Below are 15,266 nucleotides of genomic sequence, written 5' to 3'. Positions count from 1 at the left end.
GACACACACTCTCAGATAACAGGTCTTGTTCCGTGACTGCTACGGCTGTGAATTTCCTCAAAGAAACCATAAACAAACATCAAACACCAGGATAATTCTGATGACGAGTGCTGGGAGATTTTCTGGCATATTTTATCGACATTATTTTTGTTCCATCGTGTGTGTCTGTATGTGTGTCTCGGACGAGGGATTTCCCGTATGTTGGATGTTTATTCTTGCGGTTGTGTCGTGTTTCTCTGAAGTCTTCAACTCTTAATGTTGCTGGAGGGAGAAACAAGCTTCCACGTAACGCTCCACCCCTCTCTCCACCTAGTGCACTTTACATTATTTAAGAATAGAAACACCTTCCTCTGACATGACTTGAGAAGTGTCGGCTGTGAAAGTCAAGTCAATCTGTCTGCATTCACTAAGGTAAGACTTGTTGAGCCTTGATCAGCCTAAAATGATCTGAATGCGACTTGATTTTAAAAATAAAAGTATAACGTAGCCTCTGTGCATTTATGATGCTTATGCTTCATACTTATTCTTATATATATGCATGTGTGTAGCCTATTGACTTGCATGTAAACGTTCAAAGTTGAAGCTTCATTCTTTTTATACTTCAAGATGCTTTTTTATAGCCCACAGCAGTGTCTGTTGGTTTCACCTGAACGCCTGCAGTAGAGTAGTTATCATGTTTGTTATTAAGGAATATGCATGCATGAACTCATCTGAAACACTCTTCTGCTCACTGCATGTGCACCTGCTCCCGGACAGACATGAACTTAGATGGGGACTGCAGCATGACAGTCAGTTGTGGGAATGGTAAACTTAGACAGTGGCTCATCGATCAGATTGACAGCGGGGAGTATCCCGGCTTGGTTTGGGAAAATGACGAGAAAAGCATTTTCAGGATTCCATGGAAACACGCGGGGAAGCAGGACTACAATCGCGACGAGGACGCGGCGCTCTTCAAGGTGATTGATGATGAGGAGGATGTCGCTGTAAAAAATAAATATCATCAATAAGTTATGACAACATATGTTTTGCGTTGCTTTAACTCATCAAATTAAGATAAATAATTTTCAACTTAAGTTATAGAAGATTCAACTCATTTTAGCCACATTTAAGTTGTAATGACTTAAACATCCAAGTTGATTGTACTTAAAAATTGAAGGCAGCTTAGACCTTATTCAAGTCTGTGTAGTTATCAAACCAAGAGTCTTTTAAACTCACTTTTTTTTCAAGCAAGGCAATACCAACAGAAGTTGGTTAGCTTTTAAATGATACGCAACAATAGATCTAGTGTTGAAAATGAAGAGAGAAGTGGTTGAAACATTAGATAATGCCTATAGTTAATGTGATGGGACACTTGTGTGAATATGAGAAGAACTGACTTTATATGTCCACTAAAAACACCAACTGATCCTGAGTCAACAAGCAAAAAATGATAAAGAAAAGTGCAGTTGCACCTCTAAGTGGCTTCAGTCAGTGTCCAGTCCACATACGTCATGGGGCAACTTTATAATGTATAGGCATTAATATAATAGTAAATACATAAAAAATATAATTTTGACAATGTGTAATACGTTTTATTTTAGGCTGTTATTTTTTACTTTTTTAAAAATCATCAGTAAAACTTTATTCTAAGGTCACGTAGACTAGTTACACATTACTACATGTACTTGCTATAGTAATAACAGTAAAGTATGTATAATTACAAGTAACTATAACTATAGTGCATGTACTTAATTAATATTAGTACTTATGTAAGTATGTACATGTAACTATGTCAGCTTAAAATAAAGTGTAACCACATATTCTGTTGGATGATTTATGTCAGTCAGAGAAGATGAGATGAAAAAGCCTATTTTTTTCTATATCTCCAATTCTGTTGTTGTAGAAACAACAGCATTGACAGTTTAATCAATCACATATACTAAGTGTACATCATTTTATTAATTTCCTTATTATATTATTATCATTAATAATAATCGTAATGACTATCCATTCTGACATTCATCGTCTCTTATTTACATTGTATACGGGGTTCCTATCTGTTCATAATTGGTAGATGTGAGCATTAAAGTTCTCCTCCTTCATGGCTTCTTCTCATCTCATCTTATCTTCATGGTTGTTGTAGGCTTGGGCTCTGTTCAAAGGCAAATACAGGGAAGGCTTGGACAAACCAGACCCTCCAACATGGAAGACGAGACTCCGCTGTGCCCTGAACAAAAGTAATGACTTCGATGAATTGGTGGAACGAAGCCAGTTAGACATATCCGATCCTTACAAGGTCTACAGGATAATACCAGAAGGAGCAAAGAGAGGTAATTTCCAAACATGGGTGCTTGGTTTTCACTTGTTTCAAGAAAAGAAGGTCTTTTATTACCAATTTATTGATTGCCTTCTAATGCACTTTTTGGTAATAGGAAGTCACATATTTTAAGGGTGCAGTTTTTGGTCTTGGTTTGATGCATTGAAACTCACCTGCTCTTTCTTAAAAGTAAGCACAATTTTGAGCAGAGCTAATTTGCCACACGAATGCTCTACATTTACATTAAATATTACTACTTGCCTTCAGTATGTGTAGCAGGAAGCTAAGAGGAAGCCGCTACATGTGCTAAAATCCCTCAAGCTTTTTATAGAGAGCTTCGGTTACGAAGTGCACAGCGCTAAGCAACAAAATCACCCCTCAGACCTTGCATAACTCAAGCTTGTGCTTTTGAGAGGTTGGTTCAAGACCATGAAGACACATGGTTGGACCCTAAAATATCCAAGTATTTTGTGCAAGAACAAGAATTTCATAAAAGGTGACACAAAAAAATAGATTCACAGCTAGTTGCTATTCTTAGAGCTTGTGAATGTGAACTACCTGTGAAGTAGAGGCTAGATTGCTTTAGTAGATATACACATTTAAAATGTTCAGATCAATGTCCAGAAAAGCTTCTGTTAAAACGAGAAATACATCAACACAGGAAGGAATTCTGCATTTGCGCTAATTCATAACTGTTTTACATCCTGGCGAATTGGTTCAAATTCATGCAAAATGACTAATTTGTAAAATAGTTTGCTCATGAGATCGGGTTGGCTGTTAACAGCTTTCCAAAATCTATACTTGCTTTGTGGGTGAGCAAAACAAAATAAATCTCAACATGAAATAGAAAGTTGTGATAGACTTTTCTTTCCTAATGTGACGTATGTGAAACGGCTTCTTAAACAAGAACAAATGTGGGGCGGGGCTTGATTTTGTCCGTGAGGAATTGATTGGACGGTTGTGGTTTGCTATTGGCTGATCTCATGTGAGTGACAGGTTGCCCCGCCCTCATCATCAGAGAAGAAAAGAGGGAGGGGAAGTTATTCTGATTCAAGATCACAATGAGAGATAATTAAATAAAAAAAACTTGCAGGTTTTGCAGCTTGAGATTGATAAACATTGTTGTGCAGTTATTCTCTGCGAAGGGTATGAAGAGCTGTTATTTTTGCATTTTAGGCTCTAAGGCCAGTAGTATGGAGGACAACACGGCACACGTGACTCCTATTAGTTATACCATGCATTCTCCTTATCCAGCTCTACAGCCTCAGGTAAGATGCCATGATGTCACACTTTTCTCAAATTATTAATATCCATGGCAGACGTCTCATGTGAAGAGATATTTCCAATCGCATTCAGTGTCCTATTAGCATTGCATCTACATCAACTACATTTACTTCCTTTTCCCAAGCAGACGCTTTCCAAGTGAGAGTTATTTTAGTATCATTGAGATACTAATATAGTGTTTATGTTAATATTTACTTTTTGTATCTGTTTTAGTTTCAATTTTAGTCATTTTGTTGTGTTTATTATCATTATGTTTTTAAATATGTCTATAGTTTTAATTTTTATATCAGTAGTTTTAGTTAAATTAGTGCACCAACTTTTTGTAAGTTTTTAGTTTTAGCTCTAGTTTTGATTTACCATAATATCCCTGAAGTGAAAGTGCACAATCAACCCTGCTGAAAAGACCAGCTGGTTCACGGCTGCGTTTCTCAAAAGCAGAATTGAAGCTATACTGTAAGTTGATCATAGAGGAGCACGCCATTGGTGGCAATGATTACAGTATATGATATATTTAGGCTTACGATGCTTTTGGGAAACGCAAAGTAAATCTCATTGGTTAATCTAGTTAAGAACTCTAATAGCCATCCCATGCTGGGTATCAGTATCCAAAATGAAACCTATGCTGGTGACCATGTTGTTTTTCTCAGGGTAGTCTAGTGATAAAGACTCAAAAACCTCCCCATTGTCTCCTGCAGATCCCAGGATATATGCTCCCCCAGGAGAGGCGTGATTGGAGGGAATATAGTGCAGACCAGCCTCATGCCCAGACGCCTCACGCGGAGTTACCGTACGGCCAGTGTCCGTATCCCCCGTCTCGCTCCTTACCCTGGCATGCATCGCCCTGTGACAACGGTAACGGCTTCCAGCTTCTACAATACTACAAAATGAGTTGACAACATCAAAGGGATAGTTCACCAAAATGAAAATGTCATTGCAAACCCGTAAGATTATCGTTCATCTTCGGAACACAAATTCATATATTTTTGATGAAATCTGAGAGCTCTCTGACCCTCCATTGACAGTCTATGCAACTAACACTTTGATGCTTCAAAAAGTTAATAAAGATATTGTGAAAGTAATACATTTGAATTAAGTGGTTTAGTCCATATAAATGTTCATCAACTTACACATCAGTTGTGGAAAACGGAAGCCCAAGCATGTTTGCTTGACGTGTGAGAACCACTGAGGTTCATTCTCGTGTTGCACAGCACGTGTGATCTTCCGCAAGAACCAATCACCTTCGTTCTCGCGTGTCCGTTGAGCTTCTGTTTATGTTCCCTGATCAATGTTTACTTGTGAATAAAAGCCTAAATTAAATCTGTTCATCATATAAAGTGACGAGTCTCTTCAGAAAATTTGGACTAAATCGCTCAATTCATATGGATTATTTTACGATCTCTTTATGAACTTTTTGAAGCGTCAAAGTGTTAGTTGCGTAGACCTTCAATTCAGGGACAGAAATCTCTCAGGTTTCATCAAAAATGTCACATTTGTGTTCTGAAGATGAGCGAAAGTCTTACAGGTTTGGAACGACATGCGGGTGAGTAATTAATCACAGAATTTACATTTTTGGGTGAGCTATGCCTTTAAATTGTGTTTAATTGTCCTAATTGTGTTAGAATCATGTAAGCAACAATCTAATTGTGATAGCATTTTGTTCGAAATATGCTAATCATCCTTGCATATTTTGACTCGAGGCATTGTATTTTCGCACAGCAAGCACCTCTCACATTCTCTTCAGAAAATGTATGTCAAAGTCCAGATGGGTCTCTTTGCAGGACTGTGTCAAGGGGCAAGGGGGTGGGCTCATTTTACTCAGACAACCAATCAGCCTCCCAGGATCTTCATGAAGCTATCAAGCTATCAAACATTTAGAGCATATACTCCCATAGACTTTAATTCAAATGGTTATCTTTTTTTCAGAGAAGCTAACTGTTATTCTTGGTGCTAGAAGCTTTCTCTTGTTCACTTGTTCCTGTAACAATTAATAAGAGCGTTTATCAAAGGCGAGCAACTTTAAAAAGAAAGAGGAAATCCATATTTATGATACACTGTGTCTGTATTAAAGGTTATTTATTATTGTCTCTTCTCACTCTGCAAAACGGCGTACTCAATGTGTACCAAATAATTTGCATCACAGATGGACTGTCTGCAACTGCATTGGGAGTCTTGGTCTTGAGGACTCTCAAGATGATGCAAACAGTGCCTTGGTCAAATCTCAAAAAGTCTTTATCCAGATCTGGCTTTTATCATTAATTGTTTCAGGGATAATTGTACTAAAGTTGATCATTGTAATCACCATTACAGAATTTACAAAAAACTGCATGGTCCTGAAATGCTACTTAACCTCTCTAAAAAAAAAAAGGCCCTAATTTAAAATGAAGGTAGCCTGGTCCTTGGACTGACAAGTTTTGATCTGGGTTTCTGGTTTAGGCCTTGGTCTAGTCTTCATCTGTGCTTAGCAGGTCCAGTCGTGGCTCTCCATCCCGACTCTGATTGTTGAAGGCTTACAATGAGAGAAAGTGGAAAGCTAAACATCCCAGATAACAGGGAATGTTCTTAGAATTTTGGCAAATATAATAGCAAAGTTATGAACCAACATTCTTCCAGTAAAGTTAATAGAATGTTTCGTTAGAGTTATCTGGTCTTTAATAATATGGTCAAAATGTAAGGACAAAAAAACGTTACTTATACATTGTACATGGAATGTTTTTTTTTTCCTAAACATTTTAGTAGTGCAGTCGTCTACATTTTTTAAAAAACGTTTCAGAACGTTCTGAGAATATTCGAAAGTAACGTTCCCATAATGTTTTCAATAGAAATAGTTGAAATAGAATGCTTAACGTTTGCATAACAAGAACATTTAAAAAACTGGACATTCAGAGACAGAAATAACGTTTTCATAACTTAATGGGAACTTTAGAACAATGTTCTTATGTTTGTTAGCTGTGATATTTTATATAATTAACTTTTTAGGCACTTTTATCATCACAATTTATACTTGTTTTTGATGGTGCTCTGATTGGTGTCAGCTGTGGTAAATTCAGCTATTTTAATGCTGGTACACTTTCCAGGATACCAGATATCTGGCTCCTTCTACACCTATTCACCGACAGAAACCCATCCAGTGGCAATGGATTCAAGTATGAGATCCGCTGAAGCCATGGCCATTTCAGGTAAATGAACATGACTCACACACACAGGGAGCATTATATGATGTTATTATAGGATTATACGCGATTTAGATGATAAAAAGGTTGGCATTGTGTATTGGGCCGATAAGCAACCACCGAGAAACCACATAAAACCCTTAACTTGTGCGTTGCAGCAAGTTTTTCTTAAAAAATGTAAAACCAGTCTCCATGACTAAACTCTAAACCATTCTATGTTCTGTCCTCCGTAGACTGTCGCCTGCACGTCTCGCTGTACTATCGGGAGTCACTTGTTAAGGAAGTGACCACCAGCAGCCCTGAAGGTTGTCGAATCTCGTCCTCCTCGTCCCCGGGATCCCCTTCGTCCCCTTCTTCTCCTTGCCCAGAGGAAAGGCTCTATGGTGGGGCAGAGCCCGTGCTCTTTCCCTTCCCATACCCTCAGTCCCAGCGGCGCGGGGCCGAGAAGCTGCCCAACATCTTGGAGCGTGGCGTTCTGCTGTGGCTGGCGCCGGACGGGCTGTACGCCAAGCGCCTGTGCCAAGGCAGGGTGTATTGGGAAGGTCCACTGGCACCGTATGCAGACAAGCCAAACAAGCTGGAGAAAGAGCAGACCTGCAAGCTGATGGACACCCAGCAATTCCTGTCAGGTTAGAGGAGATTTCAGTCTTCCCTGCTACATTACTAGAGAAGTGCTTGGTTCTGACTTGAGTTCATGGTATATTTTGAAGATCTCAGGCCAGGTTTTTTTTTTGTGTAGTCCAAGAATCAGTCCAGTTTTGACTAAAGTCCCTTTGATTAAGATGCAGCTTGATTGGATCTTTTTGAAAACAATTATCAGCTGTTAGATAAGCATTTTTGTGATTGTTTGGGTTGGCGATGTGGCGCACATGCTTCCATGCATATCTAATTTATGAAACGTGCAGAATGGATTTCTGTGTAATTCGTTCGCAAAACCATTCTTACAGAAGCTATCAAATCCAGTTTAATGCAGCCATTTAACGGATAACTACTGTATGGATGATTCACAATGTAAAAATAAGCTGTCTTTTTGAATAGTACATGTTGATTCACTTCTTAAACTCTTAAAAATAAAGGTTCCAAAAGGGGTTTTTGTGCACTCTTTGAAGAAAAGGTTCTATATAGAACCTTAAAGAGTTATTTCAGGTGCCTTTATATAGAGAACCTTTTAGGGGTTCCCAATCATGGGATCATTTTGTGTAATTAGTTTTAATTTATTTTTTAGGTAATTTATCATTGTTATTAAACTTTATGAATTAGACAGCTTATAAAAATAACCGACATTACCCAATAATGCAATCATTGAAGACATTTCTTTATTGGCAGTTATGGTTCCATGAAGAACCTTTAACATCAATGGAACCTTTCCATTCCACAAGTTCCACATTCCAACGTTTCTTAATGGTTCTTCAGGTTAATAAAATGTTGACAGACTAGGGGAACTTTTTTTTATTTTAAGAACTATTCACTGAAAGGTTCTTTGGGGAATCCAAAATGGTTCGTATTTGGCATCTCTAAAAAAAAAAAAAGCTTTATAGTGTTTAATAGAACCTTTTTGGGATAAAGAGTTCTTTAAGGCCCTGTATGCACTAGTGAATTTCCGTTTTTAAACGCATAACTTTTGCTACGGTTATGCCTGGCGTCCAGACTACTTCAGAGTTTTCAACTTGAAACTCCGGGGTTGTGTTTCAGTGTAGACGGACCAAAACAGAGACTTATGAAAAGCGAAAGAATGGCTGCCCAGTTCCCACATTCGCTCCCTGATGGGGTCTTCTGGATCATTGCCTATCCTTCCTTGATTCGTCAAGTCCCTATCATATGACCATTACGCTACCGTAACACGACAATAACAGACCAGCCTCGACGACCATGGAAACAATAACATGGAGACGGAACTGCAAGCTTTGCTGATTTTGTTGTCCTTTTTAGCAGCTATTGTGCAGTTAAACTCTGCATTTAATGATCCTGCAGCTGCCTACATGCGCAAGACTCTAGAGGCTAGCTATTATTAGAGCAATCGGCAACTGCTTACACGTCTACGCGCATGTTCAGTGTGCATGAATGCTCATGTGACATGCGTTTTCGGTCGTGTAGTGTGGATGAAGATCTTTTCTGAAATGCAGTGGAAACACCATTATGGACGAGGATCGTTTTTGATTTTTAAACGTCAAGTTAAAATGGAAAAACTCTAAACAGGGCCTAAAATTGATCCCCTTTTGAAAAATGTTCTTCTAAGAATGTAGCAATGCAATAGATCAAGGGTGTCCAATCGTGCTCCTGTAGGGCCACTGTCCTACAGAGTTCAGCTTCAAAATCCAGTCAAGGTCTTGCTAGGCAGACTGGAAACTTCCAGGCAGGTGTGTTGAAGTAAGTTGGAGCTGAACTCTGGAGGTTTCATAGTGTGGAAAATATTCTAATAATATGAAGAACCTTTTTCCAGTATATAAAGAGCCTATTGTTCAGTGAAAAGGCTCTTCACGGAACCATCAATGCCAATAAAGAACCTTTATTCTTAAGAGTGTGGACTTTAAGGTGATGGGAAACAGTGTAACATAAATCATCTTATTCAGATGGCACTCCTTTCAAAGATGCTTGCCTATCTGAAGATATAGTGAAGAAGTGTTTTGATGTGTTTTTAACTTGATCAAGTGAGCATCTTTTAGCCCATATTCTTTTGTCATATCAGGGGAGAGGCCTGTCATTTAACTTGTGGGAGTTAAGCGGTGTGTTCATAAACCTATGTGTGGTTTGCCACATGTCATGATTAGGTCTGTCTCTAATGTCACACTATTCACTCGGTGCTTGGCACTGTGGGATGTTTCAAGCGAGCTCTTAGCGAGTGTTCCTGACCATCACACACATTCATACGGACTCCATCAGCACCTGCTAAAGTTCATTTGCATTTCAGCTTTCTACGAGTCATCAGTTTATTTGAACATGGGGGTCTAGTGTTCACATTATTGCTCATCAGGAGTTTTTTTTTTAATCTTTGATGGGAAGAGTAATGACTGTAAGAATGTAAAATGGCATTAAAATTACCCCTCGGTAATTTCAAACACTTTTGTACCACTTTGTATTTTGTAAGGCATATAAAATGTAATTTTTTTCTTAAATTACATTTTAAGCACTACGATTTTAATCAATTTGAAATCTTTTCAATCCGTCAGTAATATTATCGAAATCATATTAAATACATTCCACCCCATCACAATTGTTATTGATGAATTATTACTGCAATTTGAAAAATCATTTAAATGAAGAGTGTATCCATCATGTAAAATAAGCCAATAATTTCAATGATCCAAAAAGGCTTCATGTTCTTCATGCTACATTTTATTTTATTTTGATAGCGGGATGAGCGTTTTTGTGTAAGATTCACCCTTAAATATGTGAAATTTGACTTTATCTGTTTACTGATGATGTGATCTGTTGTTCTTCTCAATACAGAATTGCAGGGTTTCATTCACCACGGCCGGCCCTTACCGCGCTCTCAGGTGGTGCTGTGCTTTGGAGACGAGTTCCCGGACCCCCAGCGGCAGAGCAAAATGATCACAGCTCAGGTAAAACCAGCCACCTCCATACTAATCCTAGCCAGTCCCATGATTCATCACAGACAGCAACATAGTGTCTGCCCAGGTCCGGCCCACATCTGAAACACGTGGAATCCACATGTACCAGATCTGGGCCGACACTATGTTGCGGTCTGGGATTTTAGATGTATTAGTGTGAACGCATTAGATGAATATTCTACAAACACTCTATTCAGATATGTTATAAATATCTAGTTCAGTCATGAAACTCTTGAGCGTGCAGGCTGGTCCTTTGAATTAAATCTGCAAGCACGTCATTACCTCATGGCACAAGCTGATTGGCCTCTCCTGATCCTGCAGCCAATGAGATTGCTTGCTCGACATTTCAAAAGACCGGTTCAGTGTTTGCTGTGAGCTGGTCCTGCGGCGCTTTATCCCAGTTCCTCTGAACCCCTCTACCTCCCCCAGCTCCTCCTCCCAAGATCTGCTACGGGATTTATGTATGCCTATTTATGCAGCAGCATCATATCTTACATGCTCACAGCAGCGTGTCTTTGTATCTATTAATAATCAACAGCGCAGCTGATCTAGTCTGCCAAGACCAAATACATTAACATTGCCATATTCAATAACATGCTAAAACTATTCCAAGAGTTGTCGTGATGGAAATAATCATAATTCACCAACAGTGACGAACATACCCAGATGTGATGTTTAGAATGAAATGTCAGCAGCATCTTGGTAGCTACAGAGAACAAAATTCTATACAGCATCATGGGTAATGTAGTTTTCACCTGCTGACATGGCATTAAAATTAAACATGCCAATAAAATGTCAGCAGCATCTTGGTAGCTACAGAGAACAAAATTGTCTTATGATGCATAAGATTTACAGGACGTTTCAATTTGATGAGAAGGAAGATCTGCAATAGAGCACACTATTTTTTTAAATAATCTTCTTTAACAGCAGAATTTGTGGTGAAAACTACATTACCCATGATGCTGTATAGAAAATTCCATCAATCAGAGAGTCATGACAAGCAAAACGGCCAAAAGAGCTCTTATGCTCTTCGCAATGCTTCAGGGGATTGTAGTTCTTTACCTCACTAAAGCCACTTCACACCAAGAGCGATAACAATAAAGATATCTATATTAGTGTCCACATCAGCGGACGATAACAATCTGTTTATCCTAAGTGCGCGCTGCAGTTTTGTCGTTTGCTGTTTTTAAATGCTCAAGCTCTTTAAGGCACGATGGATTCTGATTGGCTGTCAGTGTTTTTATCTTTCATCAGCTGGATAAATCGTTCTGAAAGTGATTTCAACAATATTTTTCTGTGACGTTACGGTTATTCTGTCATGACAACTCTTGGGAGATTGGTATGGTAATAGAGATTGGCATCGTAATGGATATGGCAATGTTAACGTATTTGGTCTTGACGTAATAGATCTGCTACCGAGACTTACTACTGCCAATTCATTCACAGACATTGCTGTGAGGATGTAAGGCATTCTTGCACATGTAACATACATGAAATAACTCCCGTAGCAGATCTGTACAGGTGGAGCTGGGGAAGGGGGAGGGTTTCTGAAAGCACATTGCATAATGCTATCAGAAAAACACCAGTATTTGTTTGAATGTTGGCCCGCAGCTCATTGGCCACTGATGCAACAGCAACCAATCAGCTGTGCCATATATATATAATGTTGTGATCTCTACTGAAAGAGTTAAAGATCTATCAGCCTGCGCCATCTAGAGTTTCATGCCAGAATTAAGAATAGTTGTGGTGTGCAATCTGCTATTCTTACCATCTGGTGTAGACAGAGTCCAAACCAACGTGTCTGATGAGATCTGTCGAGCATGTCTTGTCTTGTTTCACAGGTGGAGCCCATGTTTGCCAGGCAGCTCCTGTATTTTGCAGGCCAGACCAACGGTCACTACTTGCGCGGATATGAGCTTCAGAGTCAAGGTGCTTTACCGGTAGAAGAGTATCAGAGGAGCATCCAACACTTGCAAGAGTAACCGTCACATAAAAGAGCTCATGTTCCTGGAGCCAGCCAAATGGAGTATCATTAACATGGTAACGAAGACTTGAAATCGTATTGCAATTGTCTGACCAAGTACCTACTTTCACATCCCAAAAGCTACAATGCGCATCTAAACGGCTCTTCGGACATAATGATCATATAGTAATTTTCATGATGATCAAAGTTGCTGGTGAATTATGTCTCAATATACTATGCAGTCCAAAAGTCTGAGTACACATGGAAAATCTGAGATTCTTGGTCAGACTTCTTATGTTCAAAATTTGATCATCAGGTTTTGTTCATGTCGGCTGTCATGAAAGCGAAACAACAAAATGCTATAAGACAAGTTCAACTTTTCACTCAAATCGTCATGCTTTTGTAGTGAAACATGTGGTATTAAATTAGAAAAGATGAAGCAGGTTTTAGTGGACTTAAGACTTTTGGACCCCACTGGACTTCTAAATGTTTCATATGGACATTTCAGAAAGAAGTTTACCAAAAGTAACAACTACAAATGTAACTATTTTTCTCTCAAAATATAGTAAGAATTGTTTGTTAATGGACACAATATTTTTGATAAATTGTTGTATATTTGCATAGATTTTCTTTTTCCAGTCTGTATTACACTGCTTTCTTAACACAATTCTCTATTTTTCTCATTATTTTTAACTCGGCGACATATGAGTATTTATATTGCATGCATGTAGGTGTCTAAATGCAAAGCCGAATGTACTGTATATGTGTATAGATATCTTGAATGTAATCAAAGTAATTATTTCTCTGAATGGCATCTGACAAGAAGTTATATAATGCTAAATACTAAGAAACAGTTTGTGGTTGTGTGTGTGTGTGTGTGTGTGTGTGATTATTATCTGCCTTTGAGTAAAGATCTGAGTTGCAAATGGTATCAATTTAAAATCTGCTTCTCCCCAGTGTGTGTGTGTGTGTGTGTGTGTGTGTGTGTGTGTGTGTGTGTGTGTGTGTGTGTGTGTGTGTGTGTGTGTGTGTGTGTGTGTGAGAAAGAGAGAGAGTGTGTGTCGCACGAGAGCAGGTAACTGCCCACAAAACTGTGATGTCAGATGTGTGAATGAAAGAGGCATGAAGAGAAAAACTTTTAAAATTTTCTTGTTTCCAGCTTTTAACAGTTTTTATTGTCTTTTTGTTGTTGTTTTGTCTATTTTATTTCAAATCTGAAATTAGTTTTTTTTTTAAAAGTCAAATAAAGATATTTTTCTTATTATCCTCCTGTATATTGTTTTCTTCTTCTTGGCTTCAAAAATTTTGTAGAATGCTTAATTTTTTTTCCACATTCACAGTTATCTATGAACTCGCTTATATGAATACATCTTCTTGGGAATCCAGGGGCGGTTCTAGGGACAGTGGATATTTGGGTATAGCCCAAACTGATATTGATTAATTCCTTTAAATAAAATGACCAATTACCCAAAGTATTTAAGCGATCTAAGGAAAAAAAAAAGGTCGTACTGTATTTATGAAGTAATCAATTTAAACTATTTGCAAATAATATTTTATTTTAAAGTGCACACATTCACTCTTAGGGTATGTTTACACGACAACGATTTACTAAACACGGAAAAGTATTTCTGAAAAACGACTGAAAACGCGGTATTATTAATGCCAGGCCAGTAGTTGGCAATGTCACTTTGTAAAGCAAAACTTCGCGCCTATAGACTGAAAGTTTTTCAGCCCCACAAAACATCAGTGAGTCAATGAACAGACAAAACGCATAGAAAGTGTTTCGTTTTAGTTGAAAATGTTTGTTTCAAAATGTGTCTTGCGGTGTCACATTCATATGAATGATAGCAAATTTATAATTCAAAAAGGGTGAAATTAAATTTTAAAAAGTCAGAGTAATCATTAGGACTGTAGCCTGACAAGCCAGACCCAGGTGACGTAGTCAGAGCGACGTACTTCAGTGCCGTTCTTTGTTCTTTTCTCAAAGAAAACTTAACTCCAAGTCTTCCAGAGTCGCGTCCAAAGACCGCTGTTCGCCAGCAGCCGCCATCTTCTTAGTTTTCAAGAAGCAGGGAATTCACGCGGAACCGTAGCAACTCTGCCATCATTATGTTAAGCCCGCCCACCAACTCTATGTCATGATAGATCAGACGGAATCAAATGCAGTTAAACTCTTTATTAAATGATGATACAGATAGGCAGTCCAAAATCCTGACCGACAGGTTAGTGGCGCAGGGACTCCGATGGTCAGACGTGCCAAGTGCAGCGTGCAGTGGTGGTGGTGAAGTGACTCCAACGACGAACAGAAATCCAATAATCCACAGAACAAGAACCGGAACAGGAAAGGCACAAGACTGAACGACACTGGAACACACACACCGAGAACCACAAACAACGATCTGACAAGGTAGAGGAGTAGTTGATGAGAATATATACACATTGATTGATAGACTGCAGCTGGTGATGGGGTAATGAGTGATTGCTGAAGAGCGCTGATGAGCGGCCACGCCCCTCTAATCAGTGCACACACATACAACAACAGAAACACGAGACAAGAAGAAGACATAGGACATAGCCTCCTGGCGTTCCCAGACTCCCTTACCTGCCGATTGTAATCATCGATAAGGGAGTGATCCAGGATGTCTCTAGCTTACCCAACTTCTCTCCTTCAGATCCAGATACTCCGTGGGCACGTTAGATGAATCCACTGCCTTCTCCTGTAACACATGAACAGAAACAGATGGACAGGCAGACACAAGACAGGACTTATGACAAAAACTGCACCACCCTGCCACCGATTTGAGTTGCCAGTCTATTTTGGGGTTGTGACGAGTGAGCCATGGGTGACCAAGAACAATGGGTGCAAGCGGAGTGTCCAGAATGTAAAAGGAGATGGTTTCAGAATTATTTCCAGATGTGATGAGGGTGATGTCTTCGGTGATCCGTGAAATGGTGGGGAGTCTTTGACCATTGACGGCACGAAC

At 39.0% G+C, this 15,266-nt stretch overlaps 1 protein-coding gene across 3 annotated transcripts; it reads left to right on the top strand.

Moving 5' to 3' along the window:
- The first annotated feature begins 273 nt into the window (after nucleotides 1-273).
- On the top strand, nucleotides 274-13,548 carry irf4a (interferon regulatory factor 4a). 3 transcript variants are annotated; one of them, XR_013206614.1, is made up of 10 exons: nucleotides 274-411; nucleotides 757-956; nucleotides 2,123-2,309; nucleotides 3,473-3,564; nucleotides 4,276-4,432; nucleotides 6,655-6,756; nucleotides 6,984-7,379; nucleotides 10,198-10,310; nucleotides 12,161-13,284; nucleotides 13,326-13,548. XR_013206614.1 is itself a non-coding variant. In XM_077238751.1 (9 exons), the coding sequence occupies exons 2-9, from the start codon at nucleotides 759-761 to the stop codon at nucleotides 12,299-12,301; spliced, it is 1,386 nt and encodes a 461-aa protein (XP_077094866.1). In that variant the 5' UTR covers nucleotides 274-411; nucleotides 757-758; the 3' UTR covers nucleotides 12,302-13,548. The 3 variants fall into 3 exon arrangements, 2 of the variants coding, with proteins under 2 accessions (XP_077094866.1, XP_077094785.1); XM_077238751.1 differs by having other exon boundaries at nucleotides 12,161-13,548; XM_077238670.1 differs by having other exon boundaries at nucleotides 369-411; nucleotides 689-956; nucleotides 12,161-13,548.
- Nucleotides 13,549-15,266: the final 1,718 nt, after the last annotated feature.

This window comes from Siphateles boraxobius, unplaced genomic scaffold, assembly GCF_051911475.1.
Source record: "Siphateles boraxobius isolate OS27281-9 unplaced genomic scaffold, OSU_SipBor_1 1, whole genome shotgun sequence".
Taxonomy (NCBI): domain Eukaryota; kingdom Metazoa; phylum Chordata; class Actinopteri; order Cypriniformes; family Leuciscidae; genus Siphateles; species Siphateles boraxobius.
The sequence above is the reverse complement of the archived record's forward strand: the minus strand, read 5'-3'. Positions and strand labels throughout refer to the sequence as shown.